This window comes from Sorex fumeus, unplaced genomic scaffold (genome assembly GCF_029834395.1).
Source record: "Sorex fumeus unplaced genomic scaffold, SorFum_2.1 ptg000051l, whole genome shotgun sequence".
Classification (NCBI taxonomy): domain Eukaryota; kingdom Metazoa; phylum Chordata; class Mammalia; order Eulipotyphla; family Soricidae; genus Sorex; species Sorex fumeus.
This window is the reverse complement of record NW_026606108.1, coordinates 32,451,751-32,471,286: the sequence shown is the minus strand read 5'-3', so window position 1 is coordinate 32,471,286 and position 19,536 is coordinate 32,451,751. Positions and strand designations below refer to the sequence as shown.

The window sequence follows — 19,536 nt, the reverse complement described above, 5'->3', positions numbered from 1 at the left end:
ACTTTGCTGTAGTTCTTTCTCCATTTATTCTTCTCCCAAGTTAGGCGGGCATCTTTATGACATCACTTTGAATTTATTTTACTAAGACTTTACCAAAGTCTTGTAGCTTTTGTTGGGGGCAGGGTAGGATTGGACTACACCTGGGGTTCAGGAGATCATATGGAATGCCCAAGATTGAACCCAGGCTGGCTGTGTGCAAGGCAAGTGCCCTACCCACAGTACAGCTGCTCTGGCCCCCAAGCTTATTTTTGTTTGGAACATAATCTTGTTTTATTTTGCCTGCTTCTATGTGGTAGGTGAGACAGTTGTCAGTCTGGAAAGAATGTTTTCCCTGTGTATATGCTGAAGATCATTCAAGTTTGTCCTATTTTTCGGTCATTTTGGTTGTTTCTCAAACCTTATGATTGGCTGGGCAGCTTGGATTATTCTCCATAAATTCAGATATTGAGAGCATTGCCAATACTTGTCAACATTCGAAGGGAAGGAGATCTTTTACCTTTATACTTATTTTCTCCCTCTCTCTTTTCTTCTACCCTTTTATCTCCCCACCCCCACCCCACTTTCCTTCCCATTGTTGTGATGATCAGGGGGTGGCACACATTTGGTTGTGAGGCTTGCACTCTTGGAGGTGATGCCAGCTGGGGCTTTGCAGCCGTGCTCACAAACTTGGCTGTAGTACTTCCTGGAGGGTGGAGGGGACGTTGTCACAGAGTTTTGATGCTTGCCAGTTTGCATACTTTAGTTTTGATGTTTTCACACATTTGGTTGTGGTATGCTAGAGGTCACGCACTTTTCTTGTGGCTGCAGAGCCCACAAATGGCAGTGCCACTGGGATTGGACTCAGCAGGTAAGGGCCATCCCTGGCATTAAACTTGCCTGCACGGGCCAGTCCTGAGCTGGGAAGCATCTGTTAGCACCTAGTCTCTAGCTCATTGGCAGGCAGACCTTGTGGTGTCAGCTTTTAAGTGTTGCCTATACCTGGTCCTGTGGGTTCAGAGTTGGAAGCCCTGCTGGTTTCCAGACCCACAGAGGGACAGTTACAAAAGTCCAGGGGCAGGTGCAGAGACCTCATCCCCAGGCCTGTTTCCCGAGAGTTTCCCGGCTTCAGCATGATCATGGTGGAGGCCTGGCCATGTGCAGTGATGTCACCACTCGCAAGCTAGAGGGTATCCTGAAATGGCACTGACGTAGAGCTTAGGGTCCCCCTTCCCAGAGTTCCAGCCACTCTTGCCTACTGTGGCACAAGCTTGGTTAATGAATCTTCTAAGTGTATTCTTTTTTAATTTTTTTTAAATTTTTGCTTTTTGGGTCACATCCGGCGATGCACAGGGATTATTCCTGGATCATGCACTCAGGAATTACTCCTGGCGGTGCTCGGGGGACCATATGGGATGCTGGGAATCAAACCCGGTCGGCTGCGAGCAAGGCAAATGCTCTACCCGCTGTGCTATCTCTCCAGCCCCTTCTTAGTGTATTCTTAATATCTGTTTTAGGAGGTGTTTCTCAAACTGCTAGTTTTTTGCCAAGGCCTGGAAAAGTGAGTCTGTATACTTAACCTTTTAGAGCAGATTATTTCCTACCATTTATTATTATTATTTTTAAAAACTCCACTACTTTAATTATGGGCTATTATCTTGTTGCTACTGGATCACTCTGGGTGGGGCTTAGGAAACCTGTGCAGTGCTGGGGATCAAACCTGGGTGGTTGCTTGCAAATGCTGTACCTGCCATACCATCTCCTTAGCTGCCCCTCCCCATCCCCCACTTTGGGGGCAGCACACATGGAGATATAAACACTTGGTGTGGTACTCATTTACACTGTGTCACCAGGGGATGCGCACTTCAGGTGTGGTGCTCACACCTGGTTGTGATACACTGAAGATCACACTTCACTGTGGCACTAGGGACCCTAAAAGGCAGCACTGTGGGGACTGCACCAGGCACAACTGGAATCAAAATCAGGACTTTTGTTTTGGGGTGGGGGGCACACCCTTGGCTCTGCACTCAGGGATCTCTCTCAACAAGCACCCTGCCGTCTTACTCTCTGGCCCCCGAAGGCAGGCTCTTCACCACTGAGGAATCTCCTCCCGCCTCCAACCCTCCTATTCTTTCATCTCCCTTTGGTGAAAAAAGCTGTTCAGCTCATTCAAGAATTTCTTGGGATTAGGTAGTTGTTACATAGAGGCAGAAATTTGGTCTGTCTGTGGGAGGCACACTGGAACTTGGAAAGCTGAACTTTTCTATAGTATTTGTATTTTAAAACTGTAAAACTGTGACCATTAGCTTTGCTGGTTGTTAGCCAGTGGAAAACAGAACTTGGAAATAGCCCTGTTGGCTCAATTCTCAGGAATTGTCATTCCAAAGCTCTCTTGCTCCTTGTGGAGTTCTTCTGAGCATGTATTTGACCAAATTTTCTAGCCTCTTCTGATTAAGCTCCCACTGGTTACTATGGTAGTGGGTTTAACACACTCTTATGGGACTGGCCTATAGCGTAACAGCAAAGTAGATGCTCCACATGTTCTCAAACCTAAGTAGGCCTGGGTTGGTCCCTGATACCTCCCACCCAACAAAATTAACTTTTCACTGGCTACTTTCTTGTAACTGTAATCACCTACTGTATACTTGTATTTTTGGTTTTTTGGGCCACACCTGTCTTGTTCCTTGCAGTCACTCCTACAGTGCTCAGGAGACCCTGTGGTGCTGGGACTGAACCTGGGCCTCCTGCATGCAGTCTGCATTAAACCTTTGGGCTACCTCCCCAGTCCTACAAACTTATATCTGAATCATTGCTTCATGTTGGCTTCTAGGAGAACCTAAACTAAGATGATAAAATTTAAAGCCACCACTGAGGTGCAGACTCAGCTGGAAAGCACTAGACGGTGAAAAGGTCAGGGAGTTGAGGTACCAGTAAAAGAAACTGCAGGCAGCACGCAGGCAGGGAGTTGGGGTGCCAGTAAAAGAAACTGCAGGCAGCACGCAGGTCTCTGCCAGTGTGGCAGGTTGTAGGCAAGTCTGAGGTGAGAGGAGCAAGAAAGTCATAGAATGGTGGGACATGGGATGAAGTTATTCAATAAGTAAAAGCATAAGGGAACTGAAGAACTGAAAAAGTAGAACCAGTGGTTGAGCTTAAAGAATTGCTTATGCTTGCATATCCCAGGGCTGAATTGTAAAGATGCACAGGGGTTGCAGGAAAGATACTTAAATAGAGCATGCAGGACCACAGTTATTCCATTAAAAGGACCCGACTGTCATGACTATAAGTGACTTCTTGTTAGAAGACAGGAGCTGTGAAGCCTCAGAATCGTCATCTCATCACTTGGATAATGAATTTATAATAGTATTGGAGAATGAAAGTGAAGGGGGCTACATCAGAAAAGTGGAGAACTGAGCGCTAAAGATAGTTGCAACATGGGGCTGGAGCGATAGTGCAGTGGGTAGGGCATTTGCCTTGCATGCGGCTGACCTGGGTTCGAACCCCAGCATCCCATATGGTCCCCTGTACAGAGCCAGAAATGACCCCTGTGCATCACCAGGTGTGACCCAAAAAGCAAAAAGTGCAAAAAAAAAAAAAAAAGATAGTTGCAACAAGTCAGCTGAATGAAGATCTGAGCACTTTCTGCGAATGAGTTGCCATCAGTAAGGAAGCCATGATGGAGAGCTACTTAGCTATTTGAAACAATGAAATTTTGCCTTTGGCAACTTGAATACATGGTATCCACTGTGTGCTTGGCAGTTCTAAGTAGTGTGTCTTTTCTTCCTTAGAGGAACCCAATGCATCAGATTCTATTTTTTTCTTTGGGGGGCTTTGGTTTTTGGGCCACTTCTGGCAGTGCTTGGGGAACCATATGTGGTACCGGGGATTGAACCAGAGTAGGCCACCTGCAGAGCAAGCAACCAAACCCCTGTGCTTCACTTCTGGCTGCATGTTACCCTACTTTTATAGATAAGGAAACAAAGCTGAGGGTAAGACTTGGTCACTGTCCCAGCACCAGTGAGTGGTACTAGCATTTAAGCACAGGTGGTCAATCTTTCAGAAAATCTCATTAAAGTTGGCTTGCACAGTGTAAAACTCAAGAGCACAGCTTCACACCCACCCACCATTGAAGCTTCAGCTCCACCCTCTGTACCTCTTACTCCCACTCCTCTTGAAAGCAGTAGTTTTCAGAGATTGTTGTGGCTTTCTGTTTCCCTTGCCTTGTTTATAGTACATGTGAGAGATAATTACCAGGTGGTAATTATCTAGAGATATAATAATTACCAGGTGGTAATCATCTGAGTTGTTTTGCTTGTCGGAATCACCACAGGGTCCATTCATATATTGCAAAAGATTCCATGTTTAAATAGCTGAGTAGAACTCCACTGTGACTTGTCACCCTGCATACACTGATGGCTACTTTTAATACCTCACGCAGCATTCCAAAGCTGCGTGAGGTATTAAATGGGGCAGGGGGAGAATGATCCAGGCAGCGATGAGAAGGGCCGCACCTACCCAACTCCACTGATACGAGAGGATATGGGGAAAGCTGTCACTCTCAAAAACACTACAAGGGAAGCCACATCATCAGGGGAAACCAAACTTGAAAGTCTATGAATTTGTAAGTAACTGTTCTTTGCCTGTATTATTTTGTATTGCCTTTTCTTTTCTTTTTTGAAATAATTTGTTGTTGTAATGGCTCCAGTAATCAGAAACATGTTGAAAGAATTTACCTATTTTTATTATGTAATGGAAAAAGATTTTTTTCCCCTTGCCTAAATGAGTTTGACTTGGTGACAAATGGCACTAAGAAAACATTTTTTATTTTTTTCAAAACTAAAGATTGCTAAAGCTAAGAAATGTTAAATTTTATAAATGGTCAGAATGAGGCATCTATCAGAATTTCCCCCCTTTGGTTTGTTATGGTAATAACTTATAAACAAGGTTTTTTAATTATTCTTTAATTTCTTGGAATTAAAAACACCTTACAATATATATTTTAATATGACTGCAGTTGAGCTTGCTTACTTGCAATTTATAAACATTTAGGTTTTTGCTGAGACTGATTTTTTTAAAGAAATGGATAGGTCAGGGAAGGGGTCACTCTGAACCAGAACAAGGTGCTGAAAGGTATTATATGCATGATACCTATCAGTAACAGTATTGTAACAGTGCCTACTAGGAAAAAGTAAAAAAGTGCCTGTCATAGAGGTAGAGTGGGATGAATGGATGGAGAAAGGGTCATTGGAATTAGAACAACTTTGTAATTTACGGTGATTCAATAAAAAAAAAGAAAAGAAGAAACGATATCTGGGTTAGGGTGTATTACTTGCATGTGGCTGACCCCTCACACCACATGGTCCTCTGAGCACCACTGGGAGTTGCCCTGGTGGTCCCGTACCACAGGACCCTTGTACTGAACAGCCAGCCCCAATGGAGGTCATGATTTGTGAAGTCTCACCTGCCATTCACACCAGGATGTGTCCTGGGGAACAATGGGGTTGATAGATAAAGAGGAGAGAGAAGGAGGCCTTGCTCCAAGTTTTCCAAAGGTAAGAATTTTGAGTAGGTCCTCCTTCTCTATTGTTTTACTTTCCCTGCTTAACTGTGGTCTGATAACAATACACACATAGTTTTTCAGAGGTTGGTAGGGGAAATAGTCGCATGACTTTTTATTAATGTACACTGCTGTGATAATCCTAATGTCTTAATAGACTTTTATGTGTATCTTCAGGAAAAACCAAGGTACCCAAACCTATATAAACATAATTAGAAGTGAAATAGGTATTACCTCTGAATTTAACACTAATTTTTCAATGCCAAACCCATAAACTGTCAAGGCAGTTAGACCTGAGCAGTTGAAGGTCAGCAACTTTGGGCCTGGACTCATCCACGCTGTGCTTTAAAGGTTCATAGAATCCATCCTCACTTGATATGAACAATTTTGTGATTTTAGAACCTGTCATATATCTAATACCTCATACACAAAGCTCTTTCCCCAAAATGTATTTTCTCTGTTAATATAAGATCTAAGTAGTTGTCCGAGGCCCTGTTTCTAAGGCATTTCCATTCTACTGAGTCTCAATGAACATACGATCCCAGTGAGCTAACATTGCATGTCACAATCTCTGAGCACTGATCGATGTTCTTCTTAATTCTGTAGAACTTCTCCACATATTCAGAACGCCCCAAGAGTTCCACAAAATCTTCATCATGAGTAATTATCAGAAGCTGGAAGTTTCGTTGCTGTGAACGACTTTTTATTATCCTGAAACAATATAATTAGAATATTTCATCACTGAAAAGCACAATCCTTAATTTATTTCAAAAGGCCACTAAGAACCAAACACACACACACACACACACACACACACACACACACACACACACACGTGTGCTCTGTGAGACAACCAGGCTTTCCTGTAATGTGTGGTGTTACAGCCCTGCAGGAAGTGGCGGTGGGCCCAGGAAGGAGTCCCGCCGCCCTGCTAGACTGAAGTGAGGATGTGCGGCTTGACTCCTCACCTAGGTCCACTTAGGAACTTGAAAGAACATATTTCCTCTAGAAAACAAAAATTTTCTCACTAGAGCAGAAGAAAAATTTTTACCAGGTTTTCCTTGATGTCTATGCTGCTGAACTTTAGGAGTGTAACCGACTCCTATGCCTGGGGTTTTCTGAACCTGTTACTAATTTTCTCTGGAAGGAAAAAAACCTCTCCAAGCAGGGGGAATAATATACGCAAGCCCTGCCGCCTTCTTTGGAGCTAAATCTACTTAGAATTCTGCCACCACTGGTCACAGATACCTCATCAGTATGACACACTGGGAGCTTGAGTGGGTGGACTGAGAACATTTTTGCTCATTATCTGTCTTCTCTGGGAACTTAACAAGTTTCACAATTTGTTGTGAGACGTTACTGGTGCCCGCTTGAGCAAACTGATGAACAACAGTGCTACAGACAGTGCTCTGGGAACTAGCTCTGAGTCTTAAAAGCTTTTAAACTAAGCACTAATCCCTTGCCTGGAGCTGGATATACTTAGGTTTCAAAAGCGTTAGCTTTCTTACCTGTTGGTCATGCAGCATTACTGAGAGATGGCTTTAAACATGGAATCAGGTAGGAAGTATTTTGCCAGAAAGAATTTACCTGGAATCAGAAGTGCCTGAGACAAGCTTCTCTATCTAAGGGAAAGTACCATTTTCTGTCTGCACCCAATCACAAATGAATATGGTGGAAGATGTGTACAATTTTATCCTCTCTGAAGAACCTAGTAAATAAACTTTCTGCTGTCATTCCTCAAAGCTATAGTCTGACATATGTGACAAACTAGGGAGATAGCCAAAAACAAAAACACTGTCATCACTGTTTTAGCAGCATATGCCAACCCCTGTACATGATATGTGGGCTCCCCAGTGGGTTTACAAGAAACCAAACCAAGTCAGGAAACCCTCACCAGGAGTTTCCCTATGAACATGACACATAAGGCATATGCAGGACGTGCCTGCACTGCTGTTCATCATGTCGCTCTTTAAGAAACTGATTTAGGGGCCAGAGCTATAGTACAGAGGGTAGGGCATTATGCCTTGCACACAGCCAACCTGAGTTCAATCCCTGGCATCCCGTATAGTTCCCTGAGCATCATCCAAGAATAATTCCTGAGTGCAGAGCCAGGGGTGACCCCTGAACATCGCTGGGTCTGACCCAACAAAAATAAATAAGAACTTGAATTACTCTCAAAAAGCTAAGTTGGAAGGGCTGAAGCAACAGTTCAGTGGGTAGGACACTTGCCTTACATGCGGCTGACCTGGTTTCAATTCCCAGCACCCCATATGGTCCCCAGCTGTGCTCCCTCCCCCCAAAAAAATTGAAGTTGAAGGTTTGCAATTAGAGAAGACACATCTAAAGAAAATTATCATGGAACTCTCCATCTTATCCTGAAAATAATCACAACCCACCTCCAAACTGGAGATACTTACTCAACCAGAGCATGTGCAAGAGATTCAATGTTCTCTCTGTCAAGATTGGTAGTTGGCTCATCCAATGCAAGAATTCCACAGTTCAAGCAGAAAGTTTCAGCCAAGGCCAAGCGAATGATAAGCGAGGCCAATACCTGGGAAATAGCACCAAGACTGAAAGCATGACACAAATCTCTAATTCACCTCAGAAATGTGTGCAGACCTGGCATAAAATATTTAGAAGGGAAAGGTGGGAAGTGCCACAGGGTGAGTAGCCTTGGGAAATGACTGTCTCCCCTCCCCACCCCCGCCCCCGGCTCTGAGAGCCTAGCACCATGGACCACCTTTTAATTCTAAAAGTAACCAACAAGGTGCCTTGTATTAGTCTATCATGTAAAATAAAAGAAAATGTTAGGCTGGATGTGTAGTTCAACAGCAACCACACTTGCCTTGCCATGAAAGGTCTGTGTTTGATCCCCAGCACCATACACAAAAAATTAAAAGCAATGTTAGCACCTCCACTTGGAAACAGAGCCTTAAATACTTATCTGTAATGATGAATTATAACTCATCATTACAGATAAATGGAAGAGTAACAAGAATGACAATATATTTTCTTGAGCCTCATGAGATCTTTATCTCGGAGTTGCCCCTAAACTCTTGCTCTAATTCGTAAACTGTAAAACCTCTCTCCCCTTGAATTTGTGTGAAAGCACCCTGGTGAGTGAGTTACAGGTTTTAGAGCATTTACAGAGTCTCTTTAAGGCTTGGGGCTATAGCACAGCCCTTTGGGGACAAGCACTTTCTGTATTTCAGTGCTGTTGCCCCCACCCACTCTCAGGAGCATCTGAATGCACAATTTATCAAAATGATTTATTTAACTGCAATAGTAAACGTAATTTGTTTACAAAGTATTTATAATCCAAAGATGCCATGTTTAAATGCTACTTTCTCATTCATAATTATCAATAAAAATCACACAAGTAGGAGATACTGATTATAGATCAAAAATTTGTCATTTTTCAGCCGACTATGAGATAACAATCTGCAGATGCTTAAAATTGGTATCAGTTGTCTAGGCCGACAAATTAGAGGCATGGAATGACTTTGAGCAAAACCGGAAAACCATGTATGAAAATAATTCAGAAAATGAGTGAGCACTTTTAGAATCTTAAAATGTTAAGAAAATCCATTAGGTTTAGATAGTATATAGTATATATAACTACCTGCTTCTAATCTGAAGCGAAGAACCTTAAGGCTGTCACAAGCATAGAAACAAACTACCCAGTAAGTGACCCAGTCTGTTTCCCAAGGATGCAGGCACCACTTTTCTGACTCTGTAGTAACTAATGTCATTCTTCTCCTGACTGCCCCATGCTCCTTATTCAGCCTACACTGTGCCCCAGCAACTAGATCTCAGGGAAGAACCTCAGGTGGGACCATCAGAGCCTATGACTCAAGCAAACATTTAGAGGGTTTACAGGATCCAAGGGAGGGAGGGAGAAATGCCCACCTCTTCTATTATGGAGCTGTCTTCTCAATGAGACTCTTATAGCCTAGAGTCTGGCTCAAATCTAGGACCTTGTTTATACTGCATGTCATTGCTTCTAAAACATTTCTCCTCCCTTCTCTTTTCCTTCTATTTTGGGGGCAAGTGAAAGCAGTGGTATGTCCTTCAGCTCAGTGTTTCTCAACCTTCTTCCAACCATGCTCCTTCTTGTGGCCTCCTGTCATATTCTGGGGTCCCTGCAGTGACCATATGGCCCTGGTGAGGACTGCTCTAGCCAATAATGGAGTAACCTTATTCTTTCAAAAGGTGTGATGTGAAGTACTCCCATTTTTGTTCTGCATTTACCTACTCTATTAGACTATTTCAGGCCCCTTTCCTAAAAGCCTGCTTTATATCATACTGGTATTTCTCTGGGTCAACTGGTTAATTCTGTGTGTAAAGAACGTTCCTAGACTCCTGAGGTACCTGCCTTTTGTCCGGCACTGCATCGTCCTCGCATATCCAAGGCTGTGTCTCCTTTTAGCATCACCACTCGGTAGTTGTAATTCCGTCTTTTATCTGAAGCTGTTACATTTTCATCAGCATCAGACCGAATTTCTATGTATTCAATATCTGACACAGGAAGAAGCAATTTCAGAGGAATTTAGGAAGCTTGGGAGCAACATTTGAGGCTGATATTATAGGGGTGGGTGGTGAATATGGCTGGTTTACTGTGGTCAAGAGGATTCACAAGGATTCCTGGTGTCAGAAACAAACCGAGATACCCTTGGTCTCAACCCAGCCTTTCTTAGTTTCCCTACTAAGAATTTCCTCCTGCTGGTTTCCTTCTTATCATGTTTCCGCTCATCCCTATCTACACGCCAACAGAACTCATTGTTATCAGCTCTGTATAATGTGCCACGATAGACAAATATGAAGTCCTGCTGGGCTCTGGAAAAGAAAATAGCATTTTTTTTTCTTGCTACAAGATGTCATCAAGATAAGAATTCTTAGAAAATCTCAAGGAGATAGTCACAAAGAAGTCTAAGAGGTAACTTGGCATGGTGAAAACTCATGTTGGGTAAGCGTGGGGGTAGGGCATTGGGGAAAACATGCAACATCATGGTAGTAATTACCCTGTCCCCGATAGGTGCTTCGCCAAAGGTCACGAATAATTTTATTGATTTCTTCCATTTTCATACTGTGAAATTTCATTATTGCTCTGGAAAAGAAGTCATTGGAACTTTGAGGGAAAAATAATCTGATCGTATACTAAGAATATCTGAAATACCCTGACAGCCATACCCACATTCTACCACCGCGGGAGTTAAACATTATGGATTTTCTGGAACAACATCTCCAAACTCTACAGTACTCTAGCATTCCAGTAGGAGCATACCAGATTGGAAGGGAATGTAATGTAGAAGCCAACTAAGCTCATTAACAAAAACATTAACACGAAAGGCTTAAATAGCCACAACATCTCAGTAAGTTTTCAGAAAAGTATTTGATGCCCCATGGTGAGATATACCAATATTCACGAATTTCCTTTTACTTATTTTTCGATAATTCCATTAGCCATTCAGTGGTAAAAGGCAACATAAAATAAATTAATTTGAGCCTGCTCCAGGGGCAGGCTTGAGAGGTGGTTGGGAAAATGGGGATAGTGGTGATGGGATTAGAGTTGGAATACTGAAGCCTGAAACAGATGCATCATGAACAACTTTCTAAACTCTGGTGTTTAAATAAAGTAGGAAGAAAAAAAAAAGAACATTTGAAATATGTGGCCGAGGGACAGTAGAATGGCTAGGGCATTTGCCACTTATGTAGCTAGCATCCACATGGTCCCCTGAGCCCACCAAAAGGGATCCCTAAGCACCTCCAGGTGTGGCCCCCAAACAAAACAGAGTAAGATGCCTTTAAAAAGCACCATAATAATTTCATGAAATAACTTCCCTAATGCCTTCAATAATAAAAGTAGGCTCTATAAAAATAAATGGAACCACCTTGTTGCTGGGTCAGTAGTGGTGTATTCAAGAGATCCAGGGTCCTTACCATTCTCATTTTCACTCTCTGTGGTATGACAGAAGTATATAAGTACACTAAAAATCTCAATTTTTTTAGTACACCATTCCTTACTGGAAAGAACTACCCTGCTGATGGCCACTGGTTCCAGGAAGACTGAAATAACAATGGTGAGGAGGTACAGAGTCCCTTAGTCTGCTGGGAAACAGGTGAATCTCTAGGAACATTTGCCTTTTTCCTCTTTGGATTAAGGTTTTCCTAAAAGTCTCAGAAAGTGGGGCTGGAGTGATAGTACAGCAGGTAGGGTGTTTGCCTTGCACACGGCTGACCCAGGTTTGATATCCAGCATCCCATATGGTCCCCCAAGTACTGCCAGAAGTAATTCCTGAATGCAGAGCTAGGAGTAGCCCCTGTGCATCGCCAGGTGTGATCCAAAAAGAAAAAAAAAGTTCATATAGCTACTTTTACTCCTGGCTTCTGTGACCTTTTTACCAACCAAGAGCTTTGGTTCAGAGGGATAGACACTTAAACTGACCTTCCTGGCCAAAGATGGATATTGTTAAATCCAAATATATGTATTAGTTTTCATTTGGTCAGGTTCCTGTCCCCTGCAATGTTCTTTGAAAACAAAACAAAAAATTTGCATTATAAACACACTAATAAAGAAAAAAAGTAATGTTGGCAAAAACAAAAGCACCCTGTTAAAATCTAAGACCCTTCATATTTTGCTTTAGGTTCCTTGGAAGTGAGTTTATGAACAAATGTTGCACCAGTGACAAAAAGGCACTGCCACTGCCACTACCTTACAAAGGATTAAGATGTGCTTACTCCATTTGCAGGCATTTTATGCGCTTTTCAAAAGGATGAAGACAAAATTCCAAGTATTTACTGCTTTCCCCTCCTCCCACCCATGAAATACCTAGAATATATTCTTGGAACCAATGATATAATCCATAACTTTATATGTTACAGTTCTAATTTTTCAAAAGCCTTAAAAGTCATCTTTACAGTGCAGTTAAAAACCTTACCTAACTAACATAAACACTGCCAAGAGAACATGCTTCGGGGGTTGGGAGGTGTCCAACAAGACACCACAGCCTCCACTGAGGTCCCCTGTATACTCTGGGCTCTAGACAGGTTGGCTGAGACACAGCATGTAAGAAAAGGTCTATTCCTGAGAGATCTAGATTCACCCAGGGCATGTCAGAATTTATACCTACTGCTGTTTACTGGCCAACAGTTTCTCTGTTTGTTCTCTCAGTCTACATGAAATTTACAATCTTACTGTACAACAGCAAATACATTAATCCATTATGGGGAATTAATAATACAGCTTACCACTGATAAAAATTTACCTTAGGGGACTATGATAAGCATATTTACTTCATCCTAATAATTACTATGTTAGACTACTTTTATATTTGAATTTACCATTAAGAAAACTCAAATTTGTATAGCTGGACCACGAACTGCTGGGAGGGGGGCTCTGGGTGCGCTGACCAAAAAGGAAAAAAAAAAATTGATAAAATTTTTGTAACTTTTACAAGGTCAGGAAAAAATGGCCAGGTTGGGGGCTGGAGCTATAGTAGAGCTAGTAAGGGCATTCAGGTTCGATCCCGAAACTACATATGATCCCCAAGCCCAGCCAGGAGTGATCCCTGAGTGCAGAGCCAGGAGTAAGTCATAAGCACAGTTGAGTGTGGCCCCAAAAGCCAAAATAAAATGGCCAGGATGTTGAAAGACCATGAATGTGATAATACGTAAAAGGCAGTTCCATAAAACACCCATCTTCAAAGCCAACATGCTCAAGTCCAGTTTAACTTTAAAATATAAGTATTATCCAATCTTAAAGTTACACACTTAGCTCCCAGTATATAAATTGTTACATGGAGAAAATTATTTTTTTGTTTTTGGACCATACCCAGGAAATCTCTGGGACCGTTTGCAGCCCCAACACTTGAACCAGGAATGCGCATGTGTAAGGCAAGTAAGAGCCTTAACCCCTGTACTATCTCTCTGACCCCAGCAAGGAGAAACTTTTCCTATAAAGAAAAAAAAAAATATATGTCTCTTTTGCTTATTAATACATTCTAAATAAAATAAAATTTAGTAGTATAGGTATTAAAAAGAATATACCACAACAAAATACCATTTCTCATGAAAGTATGACACGTGCAATAGAAAAAAGATATATTTAAGATCATCTACTGAATTAACTGATTAAAAGGAAAAGTTGATCATCTCAACAGATAGTCAAAAGTAATAGTTTTGATAAAAATCCTCAGCACAAAATAAAATTTCCTAATCTGACAATGATAAGTCACACCAAACATTAAATTTAATACCTAGAAGTATTCCTCCTACGACCAAGTAAGAAAAAGATGTCTCTAATGGCTACTGTAAAACAAAAATCATAGATCCCTATGATCTCTGTATGAAAATAAGAATGAAAAGGGGAAGCCTGTCACCGTTTCTGCAGGTCACTTAGAAAAATCTAATAATCAATTGAAGAATTTAAGAATCAGTTGATTATTTCATTTTATTTTGGGGTCACAACCAGCTGTACTCAGGTGTCACTCCTGGTGGGACATTTAGGGCCATATGGGATGCCAGGGATCGACCCCTGGTCAGGTATGTGCAAGGCAGGCACCTTATCCACTGGACTGTTTCGGGACATATGCTCTAGGGTCCAAACTGAAAGGTTTCATACTCCAAAGGCCAGTCTCCCTAGTAGCCCTAAATACAACTCAATTAAATTTACAAATTAAAAACAAATGTTAATGAAATCCACAAGGTTAAGCTAAACTTCACATCTGAGTTAACACAAAAGAAGCTAGTACTGAGATAAGAAAAATAATGAAACACACACAACACCGGGAGCACTGGTAACTTCCCACCCCACCACCCAGCACCCTGTGCAGCGGGGAGTGGTCCTGAACATGATGGGAGAGCACCTTAGAAGGCGTGTAAGGTTTCCCTTAAAAAGAGTTCCTTTGGGAGAGAGAGAACAAAAGGGAATGCCTTACCACAGAGGTGGGATTGGGGGCGGGGAGGGATACTGGGATCATCGGTGGTGGAGAATGGGCACTGGTGGAGGGATGGGTACTCAAGCATTGTATGACTGAAACACAAGCACGAAAGTTTATTAGTCTGTAACTGTACCTCACGGTGATTCACTAATAAAAAATTTTTTAAAAAAAGTTCCGGGGAGGGGTGGGGGGAGAGAAAGAAAGAGAGAGAGGAGAAGAGAGAGATATTGGTGGAGGGATGGGTTTTGGAACATTGTATGACTGAAACCTGATCATGCAACCTTTGTAACTGTATCACAGTGATTCAATAAAAAAAATTTAATTAAAAAAAAGAAGTTCCTTTGGGGCTGGAGTGATAACAGAGAAGGACAGGCATCAGCCCTGCATGCAGATAACCGGGTTTAATCCTTAGCATCCCATATGATCCCTTGAGCACTGCCAGGAGTAATTCCTGAGTGCAGAGCAGGAGTAACCCCTGAGCATTGCCAAGCCTGGCTCCCAAACAAACAAAGTTCTTTAAAAATTTGTAACAGTTTCAGGGCAGGAGCTATAGTACAGCATGAAGGGCATTTGCCTTGCATGTAGCCGAACCTGGGTTTGATCCCCAGCATGACATATGGTCCCCTGAGCCCACCAGAAATAATCCCTGAGTTCAGAGCCAAGAGTACCTCTGGGTGTGGTTCCCCCTTCCCCCACCAAAAGAAGTGGCCCCATAGTAGCACAAAAACCCTCCACTGTTCTGCAAAGGCCTAATGTGTTTCATTGTGCCATCAAGTGTGTGTACTCAGGAAAAAGTAACTTGGAGGCTTAGAGAAACTTCTCATTAAAGCTCCAAGTGTGGCAGGCATTTGGACAGCTTAGAGAAAAAGGGAATCCATCTAATTGCTGGGACAGAAGCCATGCTGCACAGAGGTGCTAAGGGGCAGGCGAAACCTGGTGTTTAAAGGAGGCATATCAGACAGGAGAGAGGGCCGTAAAGGAGATGGCCACAAAGACTATGCTGTGTGATCACTCTGGCCCTGGGGGGGACTTTTCTTATGGTCTCAAAGGCTTAGCTTTTAGCAGCCCGAGATGGAGTTGTTAGAGAGCAGTATCAAAATTTAAATTAGAAAAATACTATCTAACTACACCAAAACCTCACCTCTCAGGAGAACTTAGCAGTTCCTGCTTCTCTGATTATTTAAACCATCTCCTAGACAGACTATTAACACCACGGGAGGTTAATATTTTATAAAATTTGTGTGTTTGTGTCACACCTGGTACTGCTTAGGGATTGGTTCTGGTGGTATTAGGGGAATTTATGGTGTCAGGGACTGAACTGTGATCTGCTGTATACAGGCAAGTGCTTTGACCCCTGCGCTGTCTCTCCAATCCCCCATTTTGTAAAATTTGAACTATGCTCTAAATCAGAAGTATTTAGAAGTAATCAGAAAATGGTAATTCTTGCACTGGATTTCCTCAAAATCTCAAAAGTTATTTTATTGAATTAAGTTATCAAGAAGACCAAATATATATGTGCCTTACCAATAAAAAATATTTCTTTGGGAGCATGATAAAAACTAGTTAATGAAAACAAAACATTTTGGAAAAAAGCAGTCAAAAAAAAGATCACATTTACAAAAACATTTTCAAAAAATACTGACCTCATTCTTGTATCTGAATGGTGGGTGGGTGGGTGGGAGGTGAGGTATAGGGTCTACCAAAATTCTGATCCTAAGTTTTCAGGGGACCAATCCTGAACAAACTCTAAAGAGAGCCGGACACAAGATATTTCCTTTAAGTCACAGAAGTATAGCTTAATAAGCAATGTCCTATGTTTAGAGAAAAGTGACAAAATTATTTTGGGTATGGGCCACAACACTGTACTCTGAGTGATGTATTTAAAAATCATTAACTTTAGCTAATGTGTTCTATTTTAAGGGGTTATAGAGGGGTGGGAGAGATAGGTATTCGATCATTGTATAACTGAAACCTGAGCACAAAAATTTGTAAGTCTACATACAACTGTACTTCATGATGTTTCACTAATAAAAATTTAAGGAAAAAAAAATAAGGGGTTATAGAGTAATATATCTCAGAATGTGGAAAGTTTTCCCTTTCTCAGCTTTGTGCAAATATTTCTGATCACTGGCAATGCTTATAATCAGTGATGTTTTTAGAATACTACTAATGACAGATGGTAATCGGCTTTTCTTGAAAATGCACTGCTAATTTCCTGTGTTACCTTAAATAGACAGTTGACTGCAACAATTACACTGACTGCATGCTTCATTCTAAGAGCTGAAACAGGGAAATTTTGGACTCTACTTTCTAGGTGAGAAGGCAAAGTTAAGGCTCAAAGAAAAACTAAGGCTAGTGTTTGCAAGCACAGCCTCAGCTTTTGGGAAATCTGTACCACTTCTTTCCTTCTCATTTAGAAGAATCCATCTAATTACCAGACAAAAGAACTCAGTAAACATGCTGGCTTTGTTCTTAAGCAAGTCTAAGCTGCTGGAAACCACCCCATTGCCTGCCTCCCCCAGACTGGCCTGATTAAATCCTCTCAGCAGCCGTCAGGGTGATATGGACCTCCATGAGTAAGGGACTTTTCTCTACTGATCTGCCCACACCAAATATATGATCACCTGCCACAGAGTCCCACTCCACAATGGATTGTTAGCAGTTTGCAGAAGAGCTAGATGCTATCTTATAGAGCCTGACAAGAAGACAGAAGTTGTTTTTTGTTTTGTTTTCTTTTGTTTTTTTTTTTAATAGAAAAACAAAGGAATAGGGAATGTTTCTGTGTTCCCCAAGGAGATGGGGAACACAGAAACATTCCCTGTAATGCTTGTCCAGTGGGTTTATGGGGGGGGCCATGTGGTACAGGGATTGAACCCAGGACCTGGCATTTACTACTTTCTGGCTTATCTGCCACCCCTATTTTTGAATGAAGACATGGCCAAACATGTTGGTCCCTGCCAAGATCTGTTTTATTGAGAAAATTCCTTTTGAGGGGAAGCTCCTAAGTAATGATCATTGGGTCTGGGGATCACTCCTGTTGATGAAGCAAGTACTGCAAGATTCACCTTAGAATTCAACTAAATCCATCAGAAATCTTGGTAGTACTTACTTAAATGGGAACAAGGTGACAGGAAACACCATGCTTTTCTTCAGTGTGCAGAAAGAGGGGCTAGGTATTTTAGCTCACTGGATGACAATGCAGAGCAATGAGCAACCCTACAAGATTTCTAGTCAATGCCAGTTTTGAAAAAGAATAAATACAATGTACATACAAAACTGGTGCCACTTAAGCAGAAAAGGAGTGCAAGGTAGATAGATGATTTTAGAGAATGTCTACTTTGGCAGAAAACAGTAAGTCTTCTTAAAACGCCATCAGGAAGCGGCAGAGTAAGTTAATAAAGAAAGCGAAGTACACAACTCCACCTCACCTCAGGCCAGTAAGAACCTTGCCTCTGAGCAGGGCAGCTGCTGAGTGCTGCAGGCAGACACTCCCTACTCTCTTTTCTGCTGAAAATATTATAATGGAAAACTTCTTTGAGAAAATGTATGAAAGAATTGTGCCATCCTATTTGTCCTGTTTCTTCATGAATCATATTTTTCTATATTAAGATTGAAACCTATTAAATTCTGAAAAACTCCCTTAATAGTTTCCAAACTTAGCATCCGGGGAAATAATAAGCAGCATTTAATGAGAGGAAGAAAAAGAAAAAAGACAAACAGGGAGATAGTCAAAGGGCTAAGTCTGTATGCTTTGCTTGTGGGAACCCTGCTCTAGATGCCTAGCACATGGCCCTGAGAGCTGCTGGATATGCACCCTCCTGCCCCATGGCAAAGATTTGTCCATTTTTCCAAAAATAAAGAAGAAAAAAAAAGACCCATCTTGGTTAATTCCTAATTTTTACAGTAAATGAATCTGACTTCTCCCAAATCTTATACAGGTTAAAGTTATAGCTAATGAATCAGGGACTGCCTTTGTATCACTGTGAACTAAAAGGATTCTCATACTGAAAGCTCTGCCTCACTGGTCTGTGACCTGAATGACATTGCTTGAGGTCAACCTGTTGACTAAGTTCTATTCTATCCCACCAGAGGAAGCCTTAAAGAGAAGATACCGTCTGTGTAATTCTCTTAGCAATGAAGATGTTTTTCTTTGTTTTGGGGCCACACCCTACAGTGCTCAGAGGTTACTTCTGGCCCTGTATTCAGGAATTACTCCTGGTGGTACATGGTGGGGGGACCATATGGGGTGCCTGGGATTAAACAACTGGTTGGCTGAGTATAAGGCAAGCACCCTACCTGCACCTTAACTGCTCAAGCCCAGGAGATGTTTTTCTTTTTAGAAAACAGTTAACAAGGGGCTGGAGCAATAGTAAGTGGGTAGGGCATTTGCCTTGCATGCGGCCGACCTATAGCATTCCCAGCATCCCATATGGTCCCCTGAGCACCGCCAGGAGTAATTCCTGAGTGCAGAGCCAGGAGTAACCCCTGTGCATTGCTGGGTGTGACCCAAAAAAAGCCAAAAAAAAAAAGTTAACAAGTAAAATCCAAAGTAATTTAAAATTTACCTGCCAAACACCTACAATTCTAGATGGATTTAAACAAATTATTTTAAATTCATAGTAGAATTTCAAGTAAAGTAGGAAAGTCCCTATGTGAAGATCTCCAAGCTAGAATGATCACTGTATGATCTGATATTGTAACTAAACTTTGTTATTTTTATAACCTATCATCCAAGATAGAAGATAAGACATAAGACCTAAGAGAGACTTTGGAACTCTTCAAGATCTGCATAAACAAAGTAAATAATAATAATTTTTAAATCCCCCGAAGACAAACAAATCAGATGGCTTCACAAGTGAGTTCTACCAAACTTTCAAAGATCTAATAGCTAGCCTTCTCACACTCTTGCAAAGATTTAGAAGGAATACCCCTGAACATTTTATGAGGCTAACACTTATTACCCTGATATCAAAACCAGACATGTAAAAAGAGAGAGACACTATTATTTCTGATGATAGATACTAAAATTCTCAACAAAATACAAAGTAAGTAAACAACTTATTAAAA

The 19,536-nt window shown here is 41.6% G+C and overlaps 1 protein-coding gene across 3 annotated transcripts in view; it reads right to left on the bottom strand.

Moving 5' to 3' along the window:
* Positions 1-4,493: 4,493 nt before the first annotated feature.
* Positions 4,494-19,536, bottom strand: part of RAD50 (RAD50 double strand break repair protein) — a 73,750-nt gene continuing 58,707 nt past the window's right edge. The window contains exons 22-25 of one of the 3 annotated variants that reach the window (XM_056124847.1): positions 10,552-10,637; positions 9,906-10,048; positions 7,948-8,081; positions 4,494-6,241 (exon numbers count right to left, since the gene is read on the bottom strand). In XM_056124847.1, coding sequence (XP_055980822.1) covers positions 6,055-6,241; positions 7,948-8,081; positions 9,906-10,048; positions 10,552-10,637 — 550 coding nt within the window. In that variant the 3' untranslated portion in view covers positions 4,494-6,054. Of the gene's footprint in view, positions 6,242-7,946; positions 8,082-9,901; positions 10,049-10,551; positions 10,638-19,536 lie in introns of those variants that run through there. The other 2 variants (XR_008793897.1, XM_056124848.1) reach the window with 2 other exon arrangements.